At 40.4% G+C, this 26770-nt stretch overlaps 2 protein-coding genes and 1 long non-coding RNA gene across 11 annotated transcripts in view; 1 reads left to right on the top strand and 2 right to left on the bottom strand.

Annotated features, from left to right (window-relative positions):
• LOC109911650 (polyglutamylase complex subunit TTLL1-like) overlaps positions 1–7827 on the bottom strand; it is a 34630-nt gene extending 26803 nt beyond the window's left edge. Inside the window, exons 1-2 of the mRNA XM_020511004.2 lie at positions 7478–7827; positions 4086–4294 (exon numbers count right to left, since the gene is read on the bottom strand). Of these exons, the coding sequence (XP_020366593.1) occupies positions 4086–4294; positions 7478–7590 (322 nt within the window). The 5' untranslated portion in view covers positions 7591–7827. The remainder of the gene's footprint in view (positions 1–4085; positions 4295–7477) is intronic.
• LOC109911651 (bcl-2 homologous antagonist/killer) overlaps positions 7816–26770 on the top strand; it is a 57749-nt gene continuing 38794 nt past the window's right edge. Inside the window, exon 1 of one of the 9 annotated variants that reach the window (XM_048612284.1) lies at positions 7816–7934. In XM_048612284.1, coding sequence (XP_048468241.1) covers positions 7839–7934 — 96 coding nt within the window. In that variant the 5' untranslated portion in view covers positions 7816–7838. Of the gene's footprint in view, positions 8073–21286; positions 21548–21939; positions 22193–26770 lie in introns of those variants that run through there. The other 8 variants (XM_020511005.2, XM_048612285.1, XM_048612290.1 and 5 more) reach the window with 8 other exon arrangements.
• LOC125486108 lies at positions 9873–21537 on the bottom strand. Its single transcript, XR_007264793.1, has 3 exons — positions 21428–21537; positions 17830–17920; positions 9873–9914 (listed from the first exon to the last, which is right to left on the bottom strand). It is a non-coding gene; the product is annotated as an uncharacterized LOC125486108 (long non-coding RNA).

The raw sequence follows: 26770 nt of genomic DNA, 5'->3' as shown, positions 1-26770 counted from the left end.
TTGGAGGGTGTATCAGTTGTTATGGATATAGGTACAGCTAAGAAGGATGTTCTTCAAAGAGAAATTGATTCTTACATAGTTAATGGGGAGGACAAGGGCAACAAATACATGGGAACAGCATCACCTTCAACTTCCCCTCCAAGCCACATACCATCCTGACTTAGAAATATATAGCCACTCCTTTACTGTCGCTGGGTCAAAAATCTTGGAATTCTCTCGAAGGACATTGTGGGTCAACTCACAGCAGGTTGACTGCAGCAGTTCTAGAAGGCAGCTCACAAGCACCACCTCCTCAAGGGCAACTAGGGACGGGCCAGCGATGCTCACATCCCACAAATGAATTTTAAAAACGCTCAGTCATTAAGAACTTCTAAAGTAGAGCTTGATAAATATTTGATGTCAACAGCGTAAAGAGTTAAGAGGATAGTTTGGGTAAAAGGCATTGTAACGTACGATCAGCCATGATCTATTTAAATGATGGAGAAAACTTGATGGGCTAAATGGCCTACTCCTGTTTCTATGTTCCCACAAGTCCTATAAAATAACTTATTTTGCCAGTTCAGCTTTTTAGCCCAGTGTTCTTGATCAATACAGCATTATTTCCTGGAACAAAACCCAAAATGAAGTACAAGGTGTTTCCAATGTACCCCATTATTTCCAAGATGATCCCTGGCTGATATTTCCTAGCAGTCAGAAAACAATCCTGATCTCTTCTCATCAGCTATTTTTTACCTACTTCCACCAAAAGTTGATCCAATCCAACCTGCACTTTTCAGTTTGGCAATCTGAAATGACAACTTGGGACAATTTTTCAACAGCATCTCTAGGTTCCATCAGCTAACGACAGAATAGTCTAACTACAGGAACATCCTGCATGACTCAATACAACATCAGGGAGTTATTGTGGAAGTTTCAACATCTGTAAAGTTACAACTTCTAATGTATGCCAAATACAGGACTCCTGGTAAAATTACTCATGTTTCAAGCTGATGGAAATACTAGACAAATTAGGTCACGGAGTGGGATCTATTGTGATAGACATTTTTTTTGTTTACTATAAAAGTCAGTCATTGAACTTATTCACAAGAGGCTGCCAACATATTTAAGCAAATAACAACAGAAGTATCTTACACAAAAGTACAAACTTACATTACATTATACAAGAAATACCATCTTACAAATAACAGAAATAAAGATTTAACCTTTTTATCCCAATAATGACATTACAATCAACCTCAGTGAAGAAGGGTCACCCTTATCTCCAGGCTAAAACACCTTATTCAGCAAGCAAGGCTGTAATTAGTTTTCTTTTCGGCAAATTCTGTGCATTCACTCAATACTGTTTTCTTCAAATAATATATCTAGACCTTTAAACAAGCTACCAACTCAGCTGACAATTACACTGAATATGAATTCCTTAAACGCATCCCTTCAATAGCCTTGTTGGACGCCTTCCTCCCTGGTACCTCTGCTTCTAGAGTTTTCTTCTGAATAAATAAACTTGAGAGGGTGCAGAAAAGATTTATATGAATGTTGCTGGGACTGGATGGTTTGCATTACTGGGAGAGGCTGAAGGCTGGGGCTTTTTTACTTGGAGCTTCAGAGGCAGAGGGGTAACCTTATAAAAGGTTTATAAAATCATGTGGGGATGGATAGGGTGAATAACCAAAGTCTTCTTCCCAAGGTGAAGGAGTCCAAAACTAGACAGCAGGAGTTTAAGGTGAGGGGGAAAGATTTAAAAAGGACCTAAGGGGCAACTTTTTCATGCAGAGGATGATGCGTGTATAGAAAAAGCTGCCAGTGGAAGTGGTGGAGGCAGGTACAATTACAACATTTAAAAGGCATCTGGATGGGTATGAATAGGAAAGGTTCAGACGGATATGGGCCAAAACACTGGCAAATGGGACAAGACCAGATTGGGATGTCTGGTCAGCACAAACGAGTTGCACTGAAGGGTCTGTTTCTATGCTGTATGACTCTATAACTCACGCCTTCTCTGCACCCCTGCTCTGACTGTTTTGGAGACTGCTACGAATAGCACCCCTGCTGTTACAGACCTCATCTCTGAATGAACCTGTTTCTGGGCCCTTCTTCGCTCAGTTGTAAAACTCAAGTCTGCAAAAACTTTAGCAATTACCTCTCCAGGAAGCTTCCTAGTCATATAGCTAAAATCATAATATCCTGGAAACATTTATTTTCGTTCACTGCTGAAAATGACCTTACTAAAAGTAAGTCAGACCTTCACAGAACTGAAAACTAAATCCAAATGTCCTCACTTTAGCACCCAAGTTCCCAAATAATAATAATACATTGTGAACCTGCAGCATATCATATTCAAGTGAGTTCAATCAAATCAGAACCATGCAATTTTATAATCAGTTGAGATGTATAATCACAACACCTGAAAATGTGTCTAAGGTGTCTAGTACGTGAAGCAAAGGTTTCCCATTAGCATTTTATCAGCTTCTGTGTTAACCAAAAGAAAAATCGAAAGCACATGGCAGTCCACACTTTTTCAACTTTATTGTGAATTTATAACCAAATATGCTGATACTAGGAACTCCATGGGCAATTGAAAAATGTGTTCAATGTGTTGACTTATAACAGTTATCAGTTACTGAAGTAATTTTGTCATAAGCTTGAATTATTTTTGCAGTGCTTCATTGAAAGGATTTGCATGTTTTTGAGTAAGTATTAAACTAAATGCACGTGGTTAGTCTTGCAATGCTTTGCACCTAGAACTGTTTTCCATTGTTTGGAGAAACTGCTGCCACTACTACTAAAGTAAAGCAGTGAGCAATATTCATGACAATACAGTTCCTAAATCATTTGAAATAATATAACAATATATCATATATCCCAATGATTGGCAATCCACATCAAACAATAGTGGAGCAACATGCCAATTATGTTCAACCAACCCATGCTTACAAACTTCATAATACCATGTCCAATGTTAGACGTGGTTCTGCTATTGGACAGCATTTGCCTATAACCCTGATTGCACTAAAATTACAGTGGAACCAATCTAAGATAATTAATTGGGCTAGAAGCTAAAATCAACACATAGTACCTTGTCCATACATAACATCTTTTTTATTGAGAAAAGGGTCACAAATCCCTGCTGCAATCCCCATGGCAACACCCTATGCAATCATAGTCTAAATGCCCAGTCTGAATTTTTCAGCCAACTAAGAATGACAATTAACAGTTCCCTTCAGCATTCCTTTCCAATGCTGAATAAATTGATGTTCACTGTCTAAGCTTGGTTTCTTGCTTGCCAGTCCTGTTGAGTGCAAGGTGAAAAGTTTTGATTTCATCTGTTTTTAAGCAAGGTTTACATTCTGTACAACCAAGAAATTATTTATATGTTGTTAAAAGCACTACCTGATGTTTACCTGTCACTTTGTTTCTGAAACAGCCAACACTTGGTAACACTGGCTCATAATTTAATGTAATTGACATAATGAAGTTGAAAACTCAGAAAACTTTGCTACTTTTTAAGAAAACATTGGGATATTTGCAGTAAGGACAGACCTGTTAAAAACTGGACAAGTGATAACGCTAAAGCTACTTCAATAAAAACACCATGCTGAAAATGGAACTTTATGAATACAGCTCCACAGAATATGACTGGAGCACATGAGGAGATATTAGGACACATAGCCAAAGAGATGGATTTAAAGGGCACCATTTTACCCTCATCAGTTCTGTGATCAATGGATAAGCGTACCTTATCACAGTATCAATCAAGTGATCAAAATAGTCAATTTTGATTCAGCATTTTTAATACAAGACTGGAGTCATGCATTTAACAATGAATAAAACTTCAGATAGTTTTTTATGACTTCATGAACTAAAGTACAACAACCTATGCTGGCCTAAAATTTGAACGTGAACAACAGTAGTGCTTTACCAAAAACCTGTAGGAACTCTACAGTAGTTATATTTACATTAAAGTAATAATCAAATAACAGATGTTATCAAAATAAATTGGATAATGGCCTCATTCACAACATCAGTGAAGATGTTCTCCAATGGTTAGATCAAATTTCTGTTATTGTATTTAAGGTTTCTGCATTTACCTAGATGAACATATTTCCCATTTTCATCCTTCTCCACAAGTGGGCTTGCTTCCCTTTCCAGCTCTCGGCGATAGCGCTTGATATTCTTTACCATAAGGTCCTTCCTTGTCAACTCATAATGGTTTGGGAAATGGTTCACAATTTGATCATCATTCAGACGGTAGCCATTTTCAATGCTGAAAACATTTCGAATTGTCTGTACACTCATCCTAAGAGAACAAACGTGCAATAGTAGACAACCTTTAGAACATTGAAGTATTTGCATTCACTTTTCAAAAACATAAGCCCTCCTCTTATCGATACTATTTTCTACGTGTATAATTCACTATCCTTTCTGGTTCCTCTTTCTTGGATCTTTACATGCCACATAACGCCCTCAACTAAACGTGGTGCTGAAAAATCCTTCTCTGTGGAAAAGGCAGTGTCCCAATTATAAAACAGGAATTTATTGAATAAGTTGTTTTTTATACCCATCCAATTTTAATAAAGCAAATTAACAGTTGCAATTATTCTAAAAGCAGTGATAAATTCCTCTGCAACTATTATTTGTGTTTTGTTTTACAAAAGGTCATTTTGTCCAAGAATTCAAAGTAGGTGCTCTTTCTCTTCAACCAATTCTAATTAGTTAGTATTAAATCCTCTCCCCTCCTTGTAACAACAGCTATAACACCTTTAACATGCTAAAACTTCCAGTGTATTAAACAGGAATGTTATAAAACAATTTAGTCCTGAGCCACATAGGAGATATTAGGACAGATAGCCAAAAGAGTTTTGTTTTTGGATTGACTTAAAGGAGTGATTTAAAGTGGAAATTTCAGAATTTTAGACCAAGACAACTGAAGACATACTCACCAATCATAAAACTATTAAAACTGGACATTTATAAGAGACGAGGTCACAGATTTTAGGCTCATAGGGTTGAAAGAGGTTGCAAAGATAGAAGGGACAAGTTTGCAGAAGATTGATAATGAGGATAATTATTTTTAAAATTGAGAAACAGCCTACATAATTTATTGGTCGATGAGCAAACAGGACTTGTTGCAAGTCAGGATACACGCATGAGTTTTATTACAATGTTTGGGTGTTGTGGTAGAGATGGAAATTTAATTAGAAAGATTCAAACAGAGTCATGGAAAAAGAAATTGTGGGCAACACGACATTAAAAGGACTTTGAGGAGGGCATTTAGAGATAGGGCAAAAGTTTTTCATTGTGAGATGAATCAGAAATACTTTAGTGTGGGAGGCAGGAAGAAAAATTTGGTGGTTAGCAGTTTGATGAGAATGAAAGCAGGTGGATATCATGAATCCTGAAAGGTGAAGGTGAGAAAAGAGAGAAAGAGAGAAAGAGAGAAAGAGAGAAAGAGAGAAAGAGAGAAAGAGAGAAAGAGAGAAAGAGAGAACAAGTATGCAAGTGTAAGGAGAGATGTTAAAGGCCAGTGAAGGTGGAGCTTGGGCGAAGATTTGATTTGGCGGGTAAGAAAAAGAAAGAGAGCAGGAGAGGCAGCTAAACATTAAGTATCATTCTTAGTCAAAAAAGATCTCCATAAACTTTTTGACAACAAATCTGGAGGAACATAGCAGGCCAGGCACATCGGAGGAGCAGGAAAGTTGACATTTCGGGTCGGGACCCTTCTTCAGAAATGGGGAGGCATGAAGGGAGCTGGGAAATAAATAGAGAGAGGAAGAGTGGGGCTGGGTAAGGTAGGTGGGATGGCGATAGGTGAATGCAGGTAGGGAGTGGTGGAGATTGATCAGTGGGATGGGTGGGGTGGATAGGTGGGAGAGAAGATGGACAGGTTGTGTCAGGTCAAGGAGGCAGGAGAGAGGATTGGTGGGGCTGGGGAAAGGTAGGTGGGGTGGCAAAAGCTTGGATGCAGGGAGTGGGAAGGGTAGGGCGGATAGGTGGGGAGAAGATGGACAGGTTGTGTCAGGTCAAGGAGGTGGGAATGAGAGGGAGAGTTGGACATGGGTTGAGGCCAGGGGTGGGGAGATTTTAAAACTGATGAATTCTCTGTTAGGGCCATCGGGCTGTAGGCCCCTGAGGCTAAACATGAGGAGTTGCTCCTCCAGTTCACAGGTGGTGTCATTGTGACACTGGAGGAGGCCCAAGATGGACATGTTACCCAGGGAGTGGGAGGGGGAGTTAAAATGGTTGGCAACCGGAAGGTGTTGTCATTTGTCACGTACAGAGCACAGATGCTCTATGAAATAATCCCTGAGTCTACTTCTGTAGATTTCACCAGTTTTAAAATCTCCTCACCCCCAGCCTTATTCCATGTCCAACCATCCCTCTCATCCCCACCTCCTTGACCTGACACAACCTGTCCATCTTCTCTCCCACCTATCCACCCCACCCATCCCACTGACGAATCCCCACCACTCCCTACTTGCATTCACCTATCACCATCCCACCTACCTTCTCCAGTCCCACCCCTCCTGTCTCTATTTATTTCCCAGTGCCCTTCTTCCCTCCCTCCCCATTTCTAAAGAAGGGTTCCCATCTGAAACATCAGTTTTCCTGCTCCTGATACTGCCTGGCTTGCTGTGTTCTTCCAGCTCAATGTCATAAAATCATTTATGTTTGTCTCTGTTGTCTCTGACTCCAGCATCTACAGTTCTTGCTAACTCCATAAACTCTTTGTTGGAAAGGTGTGTAAATAGGAAGAGTTTATCAAGATGGGTGGAACTCTGGAAAATAAGCCAGCCTTTATATTTATTTTGTAGGCCAGTTGCGGATCTGAGACCAGAGGAAGACTCTCTGGGAGAAAAGGTCTTTCAAATATAACTCCTTTTTGGAACCTTTTTATTTTGACATTTTTGCATTTAAAAATCAGTTTGGCAGTGTGCCAATAATCTGGATGTACAGTAGAATTTAGAATTTTGTTCCATGAAATGAATTATCCTCTGTGCTATCTGCATTGTTTCAAAGTCATCCAGACCCTAAAATCTGATTTACACTATAGGTTTTGCATTAGCACAAAGCCAAAATGATTTTATGCCAGGGCTAATCTTGTGTGAATGCAACAGAAGTCTATTACTAGAGATGCTTGTGAAACGTAGCCTGTAAGGAGTAAAAAGAAAACTGGGAAATGTCAACAAAGCCAACAGCCACAGGCAACGATCAGGAGAGGTACAAGTAGTGCACAGGACGAGAATGATAAAGACCGGGGAGTGAAAACCTGACATGGTGTTATAGAGGGTGTGTGAAAGTGGAGATAATTTAATTTAGTGTCCACGTTAACAACCAGAAACAACTGAAGGGTCCAGTGAAAGGCACCTCCTACATCACGCTCATTGGGTTAACAGTACGGTTCCTTCATAAGCCCTTGGGTAAAATAATAAATAAATGACAACTTAACTAAAATCAGCAAGCAGTACCCGTGTTTACTCACCAGTAGAAGTTCCAGTCTTCATCAGTAGAAGTCTGACACCAGCCCCTCTTCTCAAAATTATTCACAAGCACCGATTTTTCGATGTCTGTCACCCATTTTACTTTCCCGGCCATACGTTCAATGAGTCGAAAAATATAAATAAGTCAATGAATAAAATCTACAATGTCGGAAAACATTGATTGTGAAGTAGGACAGTTTTACGACTCGCATCAATGCAACTAAGGAAATCCCACGGTCAAACCTTCATGGCCCGTGCACGCATGCGTATCAATGAACGCCTCGCCCCGCTGTATGAACAATGCGCATGAGTACTGTAAAATGCCCCGTGCTGCGTAAGGCGCATGCGCAATTTCCTGGCATCATGGGGGTTATAGTTTCCTCTCGTGCGATTACTGAGTTTGGTCACCTGATATTTCCCGTGGGGCAGAGCTACGATGTTTGCTGTAGCAACCTGATGGTGAGCTGCAGTTCCTTCTGCTGTTGTGTGGAGCAGTGAGTATATCGCACAGCATAGAACCGGCAATAACCGCGTCAATAGAGTGATTTTGTATTTTTTTTTGGGAATTACGATGCTAAAATGAGCCAGATTTCTCAGGTCTGTAAACAGCAGAAGGCTGAGATGACCTCAGCCGGTCAGATATTCCAGGGTGTTTATGGTCTGTAATACGGAATACAGATTATTTATATTCATATAATTTGACAGATTTTTCTGTAGTTACGGTTTTGTTTTCCTTTGTTATTTCCAACTTTACGACAGTGACCACATTACAAATGTTCAAAGTTATGAGGAGTACAGATAGGATAGATAGAACGTTGCCCGTGTTAGAGGGCCCCAAAAAACAGGACGGTATAGTTTTAAGATAAAGGGCAAGTGTTTGTTACTAAGCACGGTGGCTCAGTGGTTGGCACTGTTTCTTCACAGCGTTAAGGAATCCAGCCTCGGGTGACTGTCTGTGGAGTTTGCATGTTCTCGTCGTGTCTGCATGCGTTACCTCCCCCACCCAAGTCCAAAAATTTGCAGGCTAGGTGGAGTAGCTATGCTAAATTGCCCACAGTGTCCAGCATAGGTGACTTAACTGTGGGAATTGTAACTAGGTTACAGGGGTTGGGTAGGGGTCTAGGTCTGGGTGGGATACTCTTCCGGAGGCCGGTGTTTACTCGATGGGCCGAATGGCCTGTTTTCATACTGTGGGGACTCTGAGGTTTTCGCCAAAAGAGGGCCCTAAGATGACATCTGCCATTTTTTATTGGGATTCCCGGGCAGTAAGACTGGATTACGTGCACGATGGTATGTGCAATCGCCAAAAAATTACATGAACGTGGCTCAGGGAAGGGCAGGACTGGCAGCTTAATGTTCCATGGTATGGATACTATAGAAGGGATAGAAAGGGCTGGGGTGTGTGGGGTGGATGGGGCAAGAGAGGAAGGGGATGGTGTATATGGTTAGAGATAAAATTATGGCTGTACTTAGGATATTCCTGGAAGAATATCTAGTGAAGTTATTTGGGTGGAACTGAGAAATAAGAAAGGGATGACCACCTCATTGGGATTTTACTATAGCAACCCCCCCCCCCCCCCCCCCCCCCATAGTCAGTGGGACATTGAGAAGCAAATTTCTAAGAAGATCTCAGATATCTGTAAGTAAATTGGGATGTTATGGTAGGGGATTTTAACTCTCCAAACATAGTTGGGGACTGCCACGGTGTTAAGGGCATGGATGTTAAGGGAGAAATTTAAGTGCGTAGAAGAAATTATTCTTATTCGGTGTGCCTGCATGGTAGACTAATTAGTAAAGTTAGGTCATGTGGTATTCCCAGTGAGCTTGCCAATTGGATACGTTATTGGCTTAACAGCAGGAGACGGTGAGTATTGGAGGGTTGCTTTTTGGACTGGCGGCCTGTTAAGTGATGTTCTACAGGGATCGGTTCTGGGTTTTCTTTTGTCATTTATATAAATGATTTGGATGAGAATATAGAAGGCATGGTTAGTAAGTTTGCGGATGACACCAAAACTGATGGCATAGTCGACATAAAGAAGGTTCTCTAAGATTACAAAGGGATCTTGATCAAATGGGTCGATGAGCTGAAAAATGGCTGATGGAGTTCAATCTGGATAAATGCGAGGTATTGCATTTTGGTACAACAAACAAGAGTAGGGTGTATACAATTAATGGTAGGGCTTTGGGTAGTGTTGTAGAACAGAGGGACCTAGTCACACATAGACAGGGTGGTTATAAAGACATTTGGTACACTTGCCTTCATCGCTCAGTCCTTTTGAGTATAGAAGCTGGGTAGCCATGTTGAGGTTGTACAGAACATTGGTGAGGCCTCTTCTGGGATACTGTGTCCAGTTCTAGTTGCCCAGTTATAGGAAGGATGCTATCAAGCTGGAGGGGATTCTGAAGAGATTTACCAGGATGTTGCCAGATATGGAAGGTCTGAGTTATAAAGAAAGGCTGGATAAGCTGGGACTTTTTTCTGTGGAGCGCAGGATGTTGAGAGGTAACTTGAAAGAAGTTTATACGATAATGACAAGTATAAGATAGAGTTAACGGTAGATGTCTTTTCCCTAGGATAGGGGAATTCAAGACTAGGGGACACATTTTTTAAGGTGAGAGGAGAGAGATTTAAGAAAGACATGAGGCAAATTTTTTTTACACAGAGGGTGGTTAGTGTGTGGAATGAACTTCCTGAGGAAGTGGTGGTATATGGTACAATTACAATGTTTAAAAGACACTTGCATAGATACATGAATAGGAAGGGTTTGGAGGAACATGGTCCAGGAGCAGGCAGTTGGGACTAGTTTAGTTTGGGATTATGGTCGGCACATGGACTGGTTGGACTGAAAGGTCTGTTTCCGTGCTGTATGACTCTGGATGTACTTATTAGATTTGCAGCAAAACTTGACTTTTTCTTGGGAAACTGACTGAGGTATCAGTGGGAGAGCACTTTGGTGCTAGTGATCATAATTCAATTAAATTTAAAATAGTTATGGAAAAGGATAGACCTGATCTAAAAATCAAAGTTTCAAACTGGAGTAAAGCCAATTTTAATGGTATTAGTCAAGAACCTTCAAAAGCTGACTGGGAGAGGCAATTTGCAGGTTAATGGACAGTTGGAAAGTGCGAGGCCTTCAAAAATGAGATGAGTCCAAAGGCAGTATGTTCCTATTAGTATGAAAGGCAAGACTGGTGGCTGTAGTGAATGCTGGATGACTGAAGAAATTGAGGCTCTGGTCAAGAAAAAGGAGGAGGAATATGGCAGGTATAGACAGCTGGGATCATGTGAATCCCTCAGAGTACAAGTGCAGTAGGAGTATTCTCAAGAGAAATTAGGAGCGCAGAAAGGGGACATGAGCTAGCTTTGCAAATTTGGGTTAAAGAGAATCCAAAGAGATGCTACAGTTGATGTCCCAGAGGACTGGAGAATAGCTAATGTCGCATTGTTTAAGAAGGGCAGCCGGGATAATCCAGGAAATTACAGGCCTCATGTCAGTGGTACGGAAATTATTGGAAAAGATTCTCAGGGACAAGATCTCTATGCATTTAGAAGCAAATGGAGTTATTAGTGATAGGCAGCATGGCTTTGTACGGAGGAGGTCATGCGTCACTAACTTGGTCGAGTTTTTTGAGGGGGTGATGAAGATGATTGCGGAAAAGTGGTTAATGTTGTTGACATGGACTTCAGTAAAACCTTTGACAAGGTCCGTCATGGCAGACTGGTGCAAAAGGTGAAGTCATGTTGTATCAGGGGTGAGCTGGCAAGATGGATTTGGATACAGAACTGGTTTAGTCATAGGAGACAGAGGGTGGCGGTAGAAGAAATGATTTTTGGAATGGAGGATTGGAACTAGTGACTAGGGATCAGTGCAGGAACTACTGTTTGTGGTCTACATAAATGATTTGGAGGAAAACATATATCGTCTAATTAGAGATAGTAGGAACTGCATAGTCTAATTAGTAAGTTTGCAGATGTTCCAAAGATTGGAATTGCAGATAGTGAGGAGGATTGTCAGAGGACACTACAGGATAATGATCAGTTGTAGGCATAGGCAGAAAAATGGCAGATGGTGTTTAATCTGGACAAATGTGAGGTGATGCATTTTGGAAAGTCAAGTACAAGTAGAAATTATACAGTGATTGGCAGAACCTTTAGGATTATTGATATGCAGAGAGATCTGGGTGTGCAGGTCCATAGATCACTGAAGGTGGCAGTACAAATAGATAATGTAGTGAGAAAAGGCCTATGGCATGCTTGCCTTCATCGAAAGGGGGATGGAGTACAGGGATAGACAAGTTGTGCTGCAGCTTCATAGAGCTTTAGTTGGGATATTGCATACAGTTCTGGTCGCCAAACTACCAGAAGGATGTGGATGCTTTGGAGAGAGTACAGAAAAGGTTTACCAGGATGTTGCCTGGTAAAGGGGATTTTAACTAAGAAGAAAGATTGGCTAGACTGGGTTTGTTTTCACTGGAACGTAGGAGGTCAAGGGGTGACCTGAAAGAAGTTTAAAAGATTGTGAATGGCATGGATAGAGTGGAAAGTATGAGGCTTTTTCCCAGGGTGGAGCGGTCAATTACTATGGGATACAGGTTGAAGGCACGGGATGGGGGAATTTGAGATGTGCGAGGCAAAGGGTGGTAAATTCTTGGAACATGCTGCCAGATGAGGTGGTGGAAGCAGACACAATAGCAGCACTCGAAGCACCTGGACAAATACATGAATAGGAAGGGAATAGAGGGATACGATCCTGTAAGTGAAGCCAGTTTCAGTATGGAAGGGCAAAATGTGTCAGTGCAGGCTTGGAGGGCCAAAGGACCTGTTCCTGTGCTGCTTTGTTCTTTGTAAATACATTAAGGGCAAAAGAGTAATTAGACAGAGATTAGGGCCCCATCATCAAATTCCTGTGTGGAACCGTGGGAGGTGGATAAAATACTGATGCGAAATACCCATTCAGTATTTACTGTGGAAGAGGATATGGAAACTAGAGAACGTGGAGAAACAAATCATGATATCTTAAAGTGTCATATTACGGAGGAGGAGGTGCTGGATGTATTAAAATGCAAAAAGCTGGATAAATCCTCAGGACTTGATCAGGTATATCCTAGAACTTTGTGGGAAGCTAGGGAAGTTATTGCTGGGCCCCTTGCTGAGATATTATTGATAGCCACGTGTGAGGTGCTGGAAGACTGAAGGGTGGCTAAAGTGGTGCCACTGTTTAAAAAAGATGGTAAGGAAAAGCCAGGGAACTGTAGACCAGTGAGTCTGACATCAGTCGTGGGTAAGTTGTTGGTAGGGATCCTGAGGGACAGGATTTACATGTATTTGGAAAGGCAAGGACTGATTAGGGATGGTCAACATGCCTTTGTGCGTGGGAAATTGTCTCACAAACTTAATTAAGATTTTCTGAAGAAATAATGAAGAGGATTGATGAAGGCAGCGAGGTGGATGTGATCCATATGACCTTCAGTAAGGCATTCAACAGGGTTCCGCACGGTGGACTGGTTAGCAAGGTTAGGTCACGTAGAATACAGAGGGAGCTAGCCGTTTGAATAGAGAACTGGCTCGAAGCTGGGAGACGGAAGGTGCTGGAGTCCTGCTTTTACAGACTGGAGGCCTGTGACCAGCGGTGTGCCACAAGGATTTGTGCTGGGTCCACTGCTTTTCATCACTTTTATATAAATGATTTGGATGTGAATAAAGGAGGATGATTAGTAAGTTTGCAGATGACTTCAAATTTGGTGGTGTAGTGGACAGTGAAGAATGTTATCTCAGTACAACGGGACCTTGATCAAATGGGCCAGAGACTGAGGAGTGGCAGGTGGAGTTTAATTTAGATAAATGTGAGATGTTGCATTTTGGTAAGGCAAATTAGGGCAGAACTTATACACTTAATGATAGAGTCCTGGGAAATGCTGTCAAACAAAGAGACCTTGAGATGCAGATGCATAGTTTCTTCAAGATGGAGTCACGGGTAGACAGGGTAGTGAAGAAGGCATTTGGTACACTTGCTGTTATTGATCAGTGCATTGAGTAATGAAGTTGGGATGTCATGTTGCAGCTGTATAGGGCATTGGTTAGGCCACTTGTGGAATACTGCATTCATTTCTGGTCTCCCTGTTATAGGAAAAATGTTGTTAAACTTGAAAGGGTGCAGAAAAGATTTACAAGGATGTTGCTGGGGTTGGATGGTTTGAACGAGAGCGAGGGACTGAATAGACTGGGGCTATTTTCCCTGGATTGTTGAAGGTTGAGGGATGCCTTAGAGGTTTCTCAAGTTGAGGGTGGTGGATAGGGTGAATTGCCAAAGTCTTTTTCCCAGGGTAGGGGAGACCAAACTAGAGGGTGTGGGTTTAAGGTGAGAGGAGAAAGATATAAAAGAGACTTACAGGACAAATTTTTCATGCAGAATGTGATGCGTGTATGGAATGAGCTCCCAAAGGAAGTGGTGGAGGCTAGTATAATTACAACATTTAAAAAGTAGAAGTCACACAACACCAGTCCTACAGGTTCATTTGGGATCTGACAAGCTTTCGGAGCACAGCCCCTTCAGGTGCAGTGGGAGAACAGGGTACACAGACAGAGGTTATAGGTGAGGAGATCAAAAAAATCATACAATCTCTGTGGGTGGTATGTCAGATGACATCTTGACAGCTTCACCTTGATAAATTATGATCTCTCTACCTTAATTAGTTTGTACAGTTTTGAATTACTTGTTACACTCTCAGGCACGCTCACATGCGCACACAAACATGCTCACTCACGCATGAACACAAATCTAGGGGGTGAATCATTTCATCCAAGATGTTTGTTTATTTTCAATGCATTCTATTTTGTTCAAAAAATATACAATTTGTAGTCATAGTCAGTGTGGCATCTTAAAAATTCTAGCTTTTGGAATAATATCAGCCTGATTCCAGGTTAAAACTCTGAGACAGATTCTGAACAAAGCCTCACATCTACAATTCAGTGTCTGATCTGAGATGTCACCTTTTGTATTTTCTTACAGCTCTGCCTGACTGTCATGACAGCACAGCACTGACATTGACTTTATAAATATTTTGCACACCGTCTAACACTGTTGGTCACCTGCAGAGACTGATCGTCTGACACTCCACTCTCACCAGTTGTGATCTTTTAATCTTTCTGCCCTTAATCTCTCTGCTTATAAACTCTGTCTGTGTGCCCTGCTCTCTCACTACACCTGACAAATAGGCTGCGCTCCAAAAGCTTGTGTGATTCCAAATAAAACTGTTGGACCATAACCTGGTGTTGTGTGACTTCTGACTTTGTCCACTCCAGTCCAACACCAGCACCTCCACAACATTTAAAAGGCATCTGTTTGGGTACATGGATAGGAAGCATTTAGAGGGATATGGGCCAAATGCTGGCAAATGGGACTAGATTAATTTAGGATATCCGGTTAGCAAAGACAAGTTGGACTAAAGTGCTGTATAACTCTACAACTAAGAAAACAGCCTCAAATTCTCCAATCTATCTTCATAATTGAAGTTCCTCATCTGTGGAGCCATTCTTGTAATTTTTTTCCGCAGCCTCTCCTATGCTTTCACATAGTTCATTTTCAAAACTGGACACGTACCCCAGCTACAGCTGAACCAGAGTCCTATAGAGGTTTAGCATTATCTTTTTGCTGTTGTGCAGCATGCCTCTATGAATAGAGCCTGTGATAATCCATGCTTTATCAAGTATTTGCTCAACCTGTCATGCCACCTTCAATGACTTGTGCACATGTACATAGAGGTTATTTAGAACTGCCTTGATGTCATTGTATTCCCATTTTATTAATACCAATTTAATGCCTTCATTGAACTTCATTTGCTACTGGTATATGTTTTCCACCACTTGTCAATATCTTTTTGATAGTCTACACTGCCTTCCACTTCACATTTCACAATCCTTCCAAGTTTTGTATTATCTGCAAACTTTGCAATTGTGCCTTTTTCATAAAGACCTAAGTCGTTGATGTTTTTGAGGAGGAAAAAAGGATCCCAAAACTGACTCTGGGGAACTCTGCTACAAACTTTCCTTCAGACCAAAATAAAACCATTAACCATTACTTTCTGTTTCATGTCAACCAATTCTGTGTCCTGTGTTGCTACTGTTCCTTTTATTCCACGAACAATAACTTTGTTCCCATGTGCATCTGTGGCATTGTATTAAACACGTTTGGAAAATCTACACACACATCAACTGCATTGCCCTTGAAAACCTTCCATTACCTGATCAAAAAATTTCCACACAGTTAGTTAAATACAATTTTTCCTTAAGAAATCCATATTCGCTTTTCTTTAAATCAACAACATTTATCCACGTGATCCTGAACTATTGTTTCCAGAATGTCATCCACCTCTGAAGTTAAACTGACTGGCATGTAGTTGTTGTGCTTGCCTTGTCAATCAAAAGATCGTGATGTTTGCAATTCTCCAGAGCTTTGACACCACTTCCAGGTTTAAGGAAGAATGAAGAATTATGGCCAGTACTTCTCCCATTTCCACTCTAATTTTCCTCAGCATCCTTGAATGGCTCATATCTTGTTCTAGTGCCCGATCAACTTTTGTGCATAAATAGTCTATCCGCTTCCACCTCCTGAACAATTTTAAATCCTCCTTCTATCTGACTTGCCTCCTTTCTTACCATGGTCAGGGTAGTATCATTTTGGTAATGACAGATGTAGGGTATTGATTTAATACTTCAGCTCTTCCCTCTGTCTCCATGTGTAATTCTCTAACTAGCCCTACTCTTTCCTTTACTATCCTTTGTCTTTTTATATGTTGATAGACTTTGGGATTCCCTTCTATATTGGTTATCAGTTTGCTTTTTCACTCCCCACTGAACCTTCTATATTCAGTTTGGTTCTCAATTGTATTTTCTACCTGACATATGTTGTTCATATCACTTTTCCTGCCACCCTATGACTCCGATATTTGGCTGAGAACTGTCTTACCCCATTGATGTTGCCTTTCCCACAGTTAAATATTCTTACTCTGGATTGTTCTTTGTTCTTTTCCATAACCACCCTATAAAAATGATAATTTGTCCCCTAAATATTCTTTGACTGACACTTGATCCACATGGACCATCTCATATCCAGGTTGATGGATTGAAAACATACTGCTGCAGAAACTTTTCTTAAAAAATACTTTCACTGCCATTTTTGCTACTACTATTATGTCAGATAATTATAATGGGAAACTTTAACTACCATATAATTTTTGCATTTCTCCACCATTTCCTTGCAACTCTGTCCCTCTACATTCTTTCCACTAGATGGAGGCTGACGGACCATACAAACCCTTTTTTTGCCCTTTGCCTTGTACAAATCTCTGGGACATATTTTCCTCAGCATGATAGTGCTCCCCTTCATCAATACTGATTCCCTCGCCCTCCTTTTATTCTTTTTCTTTCCTGAATGCCTGTATCCAGGATTATTTAACACTTGCACCTGCTTTGCTTTGAGCCCATTCTCTTTCTTTGCAACAACACCTTATATCTACCTGGCACTATATGCCCGTAACTCACTAATCAAAGTCACCCTGATTTAGACTTTATTATTTTCTCCTTTACTCTGATCCTCCCAATTAAAATTTCAGTACCTTATTTTAATATTTATCTCTCCCACTGTTTTGTGCATCTTGCTATTCCATCTCTGACATTATCTCTTGATTCTCATCCCTGCTACATTAGTCCAATAGCACTAGCAAAAACACACCTCAAGGACTCAGTCCCAGTTCTGTTCAAGTGCAAATCATCTGGTTTATACAGGTGGCATCTTTCTCTGAGCCACTCACTGTCCTAAAATATAAAGTCCTCCACCCTGTTGCATCTTTCCAGTCATGCATGCATCAGCTTTAATCTCCTGTTTCTGAACTCACTTGCTTATGGTACTAAGAGTAATCGAGATTACTATTTTGAGATCCTGGTAACTAATTTCCTACCTAGATCTCTAAAGAGGGAAGAATCACATTAGACTTGAAACATTAACTTTTTGTTTATCTCACTACAGATGCTGCCAGGCCTGCTAAGTTCCCTCTAGCACATTGTTTTTGTTATGTATACTTAACCACTCTGGTTGAAGGATTGTGAAATGAACAATGCAACGTCAGAATGAGGAAGCGTAAACTAGGATGAGTGAATTTGATGTCAAATCAGGTAGAGAAGAGAAATAAGAAAGAAAGAAAATGTTTAAAAATTACTCGGTTTTGATGGTTAATTTTCAGGCAGTAGTGGTTGATAGTAAATAAAGCTTGTCATATCGTATAACTTGAAGTAACTTAAGTTTCTGTGACAAATTTATTTTGTATCTAAATGTACTGAGAAGAAATTCCTTTATACCAATGTATTTTTGGGAGGGAAAACTTAACACTGTTTTCAATCAAAGAAGAAGTGCGAATTAGAAAGGGAAATTTCCATGTCAAATCTGGTTCTGAAAGACAAAATAAATGGAACAAAGAAAAGTGGGGGGAAAAAAAAGTTGGCAAGTCTGAAAGCATCTTTGGAGAGCAAAACAGAGTGAATATTCTAAGTCTGGTTTTCAACAAAGCAAAATAAAGATTGGTCTGACGGGAAAAAATAATCTTTAACAAATCTTCAACAAAATAAATCCTGAAGCCATGGGACTTTGCTTTTTAAAATTTTTCGCTTTCTGGGCAAGAGTAATTGTTTGCAAGTCAGTAATAATGAACACGTTTTCACAAAGTGTTTTAAATTACTGAAAGTAAATTTCTGGTGAACTTGGTGGAATGAAAATTATGGGGAGGTTAATTTAAGGTTGAAATGCCATTTTCAGGATGCAGAAAAGCTGAAATCAGACGACAACTTGTGACAATTCCTAATGAGCTGTCACTTTCAGGCAACAAATTGCTGACTAATTTATATGCTTTAACGATGTGTGGAATTCTGAGCTGAAGTTATTATGTTTTCAGTGTCTAATCATTTTTACTGAAATCCTTTATTTCTGCTATAATTGTGTCTTTGTCAGTATTAACACCCCTCTTTCCACTTTCTCCTTATCATTTCTAAAAATTCTAGGGCCTGGATTATTTAGCTCAAGGTCTTACCTGGTTTTATCCTAATCTCTTTCATTTGTAACCTGTAGGCTGAATAGGTCTAACTCCCTGTTTTGTTTTTAATGTTGCATACATTTGACTCCAGAGCTCTTATTTAGTCAACTGTACATTATGGTCTGGTTATATCTCAAAAGGACTGAGACCAATGTCTGAATGGGGAAATTAGCCAGAGCTGTGGGAAGGTTTAAGCAAATTCAGTAGATGTGCCGGAATGAATCATCAGGAAAAAAATTATCAGAGAAATAAAAGGTCTGGGAGAGATAAACTGCATTAGAATTAAAAAGTACTTCTAAGTTAACAGGCAGCAGACATGGAAGAATGTAAGACCTATTAAGGTGGGTTTAAGTGCTTGTGTGTAAAATTGGTGAGCTGTTGGTATAAGTTGTCACATGGGGTTATGACTTTGATCCTTGATGGTCAAACTTCAAGTTTCGCTGTGTATTGAGGTTCTACCTAACCCCAGGTACCAGGTGGTGGACCGTACCATATTGCCTGTCCATTGTGGAAAATTTTGAACAGGAAAGTGCTTTCTACCACAATTCCATCAAGCAGTGGTCAGTATGAAATATCATTGAGGTCCTGAAGGAATAAGGGAAGATCAATCCTTTTGGATGATTCCCTGAGCAGACTTTCAAAGTCATTTGTTAGAATGCCTCATCACCAGAACTTTCGAAAGAGCTCCAAGAGCTGTTGGTAAGAAGGGCACTACCCTTCAGATCTTTTATGCATGCCTGCACCATCTGCTGCCCTCGAAATACCTATGATGGTGAAAAGACTATCGCACACCCCTTTCTGGAATGTGTCGTTTGCAAAGATTTGGGAAGAGATGCATGGGTTCTTGTTGAGTTTGATTCTGGGACTGTTCCTGAGACACACCAAGAGAAACATCAACCACGTACGAAGGACCATCAACTTGATGAAAGCTGGCATCTGGTCTCCCCGAATTCTCTTGATCATCTTATGCAAAGAGTTATCCTCAACTGGGTGTTGCAGATTGACACATTCCGAAGTCCAGGATGACATGCGAAGGGTCGCACTAAAACTTGGGACAGTTTCCACAGTGTGGAAAGGCAATTCTCTAAGCTCTTTCTGCCATGATATCCTGAGAGTCTGTTAACTTAAGCCCTTTGTAGCTTGTCATGTTTAGTAAATGTTCCAATTTTGCATTTGGATGGAGGCAGCTAAAAGTGTAATGCTTGGATGAGTAATCTGACAATTTTTATTGTATTTTCTGGAGTACCTGTTGAACTATTTTGTAATGTAATTATAGATAATATCACAATAAAGTATATTTTTGCAAAAGAAATCCAAACAGAGACTTTGCTAAAAGAAGGGGGAAATGGAAACTAATAGTCCTAAAAACAATACAAATAAATAAATTTAGATACAAGAATCTGCCAAAAGAGTTAACAAAAAAAAGGGATGCTTCCAATATCACAACAAAAAAAGTAGTTGATGAATTAGATTGGCAAAAGTGGGTTAAAGCTGAAGTACCTAAAAGGGTAACAAGTAGAAAATTCCCTTGGTCTGGATAGATACATCCTGACTGGCACGATGGGCCAAATGGCCAGTTTTAGTGTTGTAAGATTCAGACTTGCCCCCATGTTGCCCGTATGTCCCGAGGGTGATTTTTGTTATCACACTTTGAACACAACACTTTGTTAATGATGCTCATATATTACATATGGGTAATTTTTCTTTAAAATTGATTTTATTATCACTGCTTCCTGGAACCACCACCTGCTCCTGGGTATTTGTCACAGTAAAATTGCAATGAGTCAAATGGCTACGGCCCCGCCCAAAAATTCGTGTTAAGCAGATCTTTGAGATAGACGAGGAAGGAACTATGTAACCCAATTTACCTACCTACTCTTTAAATAACGTCAGTCAGTATTTTACGTATTCTTAACTAAACAGACAGTATCTTGGTTTAATATCTCCTAGAATGCCGCAATCCCTCTCTAATAGACTGAGGGGTCAGTTTGTGTTTATGTAGACAAATCAATAGCGCAGACTTTTTTCTTTCAAGGTAACCACATTTAGGCTCTGATCTAAAAAAACGTCCAGCGGGCAGAATATCTTTCCAACCATGCTCTTTTTTCTGTTTTTCTATCGAAGTACACACTTTTACACATGATGCATTATATTCCATCTGCCGTGGTCTAGTCCATTCACTCGACCTGCTAACACTCCTTGAACCCTCGTCACAACTTGTGTTCCCATCCAGTTTAGTGTCATCAGCCTTTTGAGGGAAATAATTCTAGATTTCTACTGTCCTTTGTGTGAAAGTGTTTCCCAGTTTCACTCCTGACTGTGCCCTTTTGTTTTGCATTTTCCAATCAAAGGAAATAGTTTCTTTCTGTATCTACTTGGAAACACTTCATTTTAAACCCCTCGATCACTGTTAACCTTTGAACTCCATGGAGTACAATCCATTTCGATTTAATCAGACTTCATAATTTAACAATTTAATCTAGATTAAAACTAAGATACTTAGTCGTTAAAAGTTGAATCGTTTGGGTTTCTAGTCAAGAATAATTCTCAAGCCTTATTAGAAACGATGAAGAAGTTTCCCATTTTTAAAAGTATTTTTTTTCTTCAAAGGATTTTGTGGCGCAGTAGTGTCCCCAGCGCTGGGCCAAAAGGTCCGTGTTCAATTCCATCTTCCCCCATGTCTGAACACTCGAATTCTAAAACAAAATCTACTTTCTGTATACAAGATAACAAGGTGTAGAGCTGGATGAACACAGCAGGCCGAGGAGCAGGAAAGCTGACGTTTCGGCCTAGACCCTCTACTTTCTCTTACATTGTTTTAGATTTGGGGAGTCGATCAATTATAGCGGATAAACGCAACAAATACTTACAGGGACTTGAACGAGGTGCTGAACGGCCAGTCCGCTTAATGCATCTTTCGATTGCCAAATAGTTTCGTCGTCTGAAAAAAAATTCTGGCGTTCGGATGCTACGGATAAAACGACTGCAGTGTAAGTATTGGTATCGAATGTGACCAGTGTAATTTATACGGTAATATAGTAAACGCAAATAGTTGTATCTCTCATGTAATATTTGTGTTGATTGAACATTAAATACATGAACTTGTGGGATTTGGGATTTTAGTAATTTTACATTGTTTTCCGATGGCCATCGGTTTGTTATTGTGATTTGTGTTGCATCATGACCTTTTTTTTTAATTGCTGACTTGAAGCACGAAGGATCTTTCCCGAGACATTTGGCTCACTCTGCCCCCGAATTCTGTGTTCTACCTGGAACCAATCAGGTCTGCACTGCAGGCCGGGGGGGCTGGCTTTCGGAGACTGGCCAATCACAGACGCTGGTGTTCAGTGGTTGCGTGCCTGGCCTCTGGCCAATCGGCACAGTTGATAGTGTTAGGTTGCGGCGAGGAAGTTGAGCGCTAGAGGCGAGAAGGCCTGGTTTTGGCGGCGTATCTCTGTTTATGGCCCGTAGGTATTGCTGTCAACTCGCCCTCCGCCTTTCCATTACACATAATTACGCAAAAGACGCGGCTGTGAGGCGGGCGAAACCGAGTGGCAGCTCTTGGGCGACGGGCCGGTTGGTTGGCCGGCAAGCAAGGAGGCAAACAGGTTGGGACAGGTACAATCGGGATTCAGGTGAATGTTACTCGTAAAGTTAAATGATTAAACCTTCGTTTCCCTCTATCGCATGACACAAACTGTTCTGGTCAAACTAAAGATGACATTGTGAGCAGCAGTCTCTGAATAGCCAGTGTCCGCATCATGCAAATCGGTTTATGATGAAAGAGTAACATAGTTATTTAGGAAAGTTGATAAAGCTTTGTATCTAAAGGAATTGGATTGTGTTTGGCTTTGCCGTTGGACTTGTCAGCTGATTTGTATTAATTTTAAGTCTGAGTGTTCACTTGTAATCCAGGGAGAGATTGAACGCAGTTTTCTTCAGGACAATCCAAATGTTATAGTCTCACTTAGTTTGTGTGTAACCCTGACCGAAGAGGTGTTGTAAATTCATTTCCTTGAAAGATATTAGTGAAGTAGTCGATTTTTAATACAACTGAGCAACCTTTGTAAGCTATTTTGTAGCAATAGGCCATAAACTGCAAGATTTATTGAGTTCTGTTCTGTAATTTTTCAAGATGCAGTTCGAACTTCATGGCATAATGCCACACTGTCATCATGCTACCATCCTCTTCTGTAAATTCTCAACTTGTCAAGGGTGAAACTCCCCTGAATTCACAGCTCCTCTCTACCGCTGCAATACCCAACATGGATTCTATTTAGGTGGTCAATTTTTATCTTCAGTTTTATTTCCCTCTTCATCAACCTGCCTTTAAAATTTGCTTCTGTCTGCAATACCCTTCATTGTCACAAATTGTGGGTTTCAGTTGTCTTGACCATCTTCTTTAAGCCCTTCCCCCACCTCCCCCCTCCTTTTTTAAATACAATTTAAGGTCCTTTTTTTAAAAAATTCTTTTATTCTACCTAGACTTCTGTGACTTTTCCAACTCCTTTGACATAGTCTAGTGCCCATAGTTATTTCTCTGGCCAAGGGCACCATGGGTCAGTTTGTGTCTTTAAAATTATTACAAATTGGTCTGTATACAGATTAGGATTAAATACTTGTTTTCCAGTTCCAGGCAAACACTGCACTTTCCAGAGCATACTGTTTCAGCTGGGTCAGTATGAGTGCTGATTGAAATTAATCTGTTTCAATTAATTGAAATTGAAATTAGTCAGTCGTCGGTTAACAGTTTCAACTTGAGCGGTTTGTGGTGTTCTATTTGTGCAAGTGGTCACTTGTTCCTTGCTTGGCCCAGCTTTAAGTGGCTGAAGATTGAATCTGCACAATCTGAAGGTTTAAACCTGGATCATTGTTGCAGTTGGTAATCCTTCCAGTCAGCCATGATGTGCTTCGTTACGAGATGGGATTTTTTTTTGGCTTGCCAGGTGTCAAGTGTGCTCTGGTGGGCCTATGGTATATTTGATAAGTACGCGGATTTTTTTTTTTTTTGAGGTCCTTTTACCAATAGGTGGACTTTGCATCACTGTCATCTTGTGTTTTTGAGGAAGATGCCTACAGGGACGATGTCATAAGTTTCAGTGTTTGCTAGCACAGTAAGCCACTCAACTTTACTCTTGAAGTTTCAGAAAGAATTGTCTTCTCAGAGATGGATACCAACTGCATTTGGATGGCAGTTCCTCAGCCAGGTTGAGTCAGCTTGATGCACTGAAGCAGTGCATGACGATGACTCTGCTGCTCAAGGTGGTACCTGCCAATTTCTGTTTGAGCTTAGCCCTTGTTTTGACTTTGATTCAGTGTTGTGGAGGTAATGCAGATAGGTCAATATACTGTCAAGAATTTTAGAATCGGGTCATGGAATAGTCGTTGGCCACAGAAGTAGAGTTGTTCAAGTGGAAGATTGAAACAACAATCTGAGCAGTATTTGGTTGAAGGTTTCATGTTCCTAAGCAGCTTCCAGTGAATTTAGGTCTTCAGTGAATGTTTTCTCCATTATTCTGGAGTTCTTTAGCTTGAAAGACAAGGGCCAAGTCCACACACATGAAGAACTGTGACTTTGTGGAAGGAAAGTCAATGGTTTATATGTTGAAGGTGGCCACTGGAAGGATTAATAATGTTCTCTCTTACTTTTGTAACTGCTTTAGTTTGGGACTTTGCTCCTTACTGTAATACTGATTTTGGCCTCTGTCTTAACGATTAGAGGACACTTGATCCATGTGTGCAGTATTTGAGGCAGCACAGTGATTGACAAGGCTGTTGCACCACCAGGATCTGGGTTTGATTCCAGCCTTGGGTGACTGGCTGTGTGGAGTTCGCACGTTCTCCTGGTGTCTGTGTGGGTTTCCTCCCACAGTCCAAAAGTGTGCAAGTTAGGTGGATTGGCCATGCTAAATTGTCAGCAGTGCGAAGGGATGTGCAGGCAGGTTTTCAGACATATGGTAGGGGTCTGGGTTTGAGTGGGATGCTCTTTGGCGGATTGGTGCAGACATAGACGTTGAGTTGTACAGCATGGAAACAGACCCTTTGGTTCAACTAGTCCATGTCAACCATGTTCCCAAAATTAACTAGTCCCACTTACTGGCATTTGGCCCATATCTCTCGAAACCTTTTCCATTCATGTATTTATCAAAATGCCTTTTCAGTGTTGTATCTGTACCTGCATCCACCACTACTTCTGGCAGTTCATTCCACACACGAATCACTCTGTAAAAGAAAAATGTTGCCTGCCATGTCTTTTTTAAAATTTTCTCCTTTCACCTTAATTAAAAAAAAAAAACCTCCTGGTCTTGAAATCTCCTACCCTAGGGAAAAGACCCTTGTCATTTGCCTTGTATATGCCCCTCATGATTTTATAAGCCTCTATAAGGTCAGCCCTCAACCTCCTATGCTCAATGGAAAAAGTCCCAGCCTATCCAGTCTATAACTCCAACCCTCCTAACCCAGCAACAACGTGGTAAACCTTTTTTGAACCCTCTCCGATTTAATCATCTTTCTCTAATAGGAGAGTGACTAGAACTCTATACAGTACTCCCAAAGAGGCCTCACCAATGTCCTGTACAACCCAAACATGACGTCCCAACTCTTGTACTCAAAGGTCTGAACAATGAAGGCAAGAGTGTCAAATGCCTTTATAACCACTCTTGTCTTTATGTGACACAAACTTCAAAGAATTATGTGCCTGCACCTCTAGGTCCCTCTGTCCTACAGTACTACCTGGGCCCTACCATTAATTGCATAAGTCGCGCTCTTGTTTTACTAAAATGCAATATCTCTCATTTATCTAAAATAAACTCAATCTGCTGCTCCTCAGCCCTCTGACCCAATTGATCTTAGATAACCACCTTCACTGTCCATGACGACACCACTTTTGGTGTCATCTGCAAACTTACTAACCATGCCTCCTATATTCTCATCCAAGTTGTTTTTATAAATGACAAACAAATGTAGACCAAGTACTGATTCCTGTTGAAAACCGCTGGTCACAGGCCTCCAGTCTGAGAAACAACATTACACCACTATCCTCAGTGGGCCGAGCGGCCTCTTTCTGCACTGTAGGGATTCTGATTGTATATCGATCCTTACATGTATGCAAATAACAACTTCTCAAGATTCCAAGTTAACAGTTCAGATTTCGTTTTCACTGCAGTTATTAAAGATGTGCATAAGGTTTTTGATTTATGGGAAAGGAGTGCAGGGAAGTAATAGTTCAAACTCCAAATAACTTAACACTTCTGTTACATTTTGAGGCAATAAAGCAAAATATGGGAGCAAAGACAAATTGCTGCATTTGTGAATGTAAGATGGGAGTAGGAGCTGGATGCTGGCTGTCTATGCATTGTTATTGTAATAATCATCTTAATGCATGGCTGCAGTGTAGTCTTTGAATAAGAGAACTTGTTTGTTAATCCTGATGATCAGTGCTTTGTGATTGTCTTCAAATTTCTTAATCTCTACAGTTTTTAACGTACTCTGTCATCTTTTTATTAACTTACAAATGCCCAAATATCTTTTAATAAGAATTGTATCCTAAAGATGTTTGAATTTGTAAAAGGTAGTTAAGAATTAATATAAGAATACTTTTCAGTCCATGTTCCTCTGGTTTAAAAAATGCAAAACATACTCAAAATGCAATGTACAGTTTCATTCCAGTGGTTCCAAGTATATTGTTCATATGGCTGACTGTTCTAAACACTGAGTTGGAAGAAGTGAATATTTTTTAAGTTTTGCACATCGAACTGTTTAAAGAAGCAATGGAGCTGGTTTCATTTATGAGCCTTTTAAAAATACACCAATCTTGTGGCAAATAGATTAAGATGTTGAGTAATAGATACCAATTCATTGATTTTGATTTGATAGAGTTCTGGATGTTGAATTGTTGAATATATTTAAGCTTGCAGCAGACAAATTTTTGAGGGCTATGAAGTGGTTTGAAAAGTGGAGTTGAAGCCCAAGATCATCCTTGATTCTTTGTGTATTAAAAGCTCGTGTGTAAGGAGGTAACACATTGGTGTTGACAGAAAATTGGCTCACTAGCAGAAAGTAGGAATAAATGTGGGTTTCTTCACGCTTGCAGAATATCGTGTGCCACATGGGTTGGTACTGGGGCTTCAACTTATTACGGTTTATATAAAGGATTTGAATGAAGGAATCAAAGGTATGGTAATTTGTTGATGACACAAAAATGGGCAGGAAAG

Source organism: Rhincodon typus, chromosome 25, assembly GCF_021869965.1.
Source record: "Rhincodon typus isolate 14 chromosome 25, sRhiTyp1.1, whole genome shotgun sequence".
Lineage (NCBI taxonomy): Eukaryota > Metazoa > Chordata > Chondrichthyes > Orectolobiformes > Rhincodontidae > Rhincodon > Rhincodon typus.
This window is presented reverse-complemented; position numbering and strand designations above follow the sequence as displayed.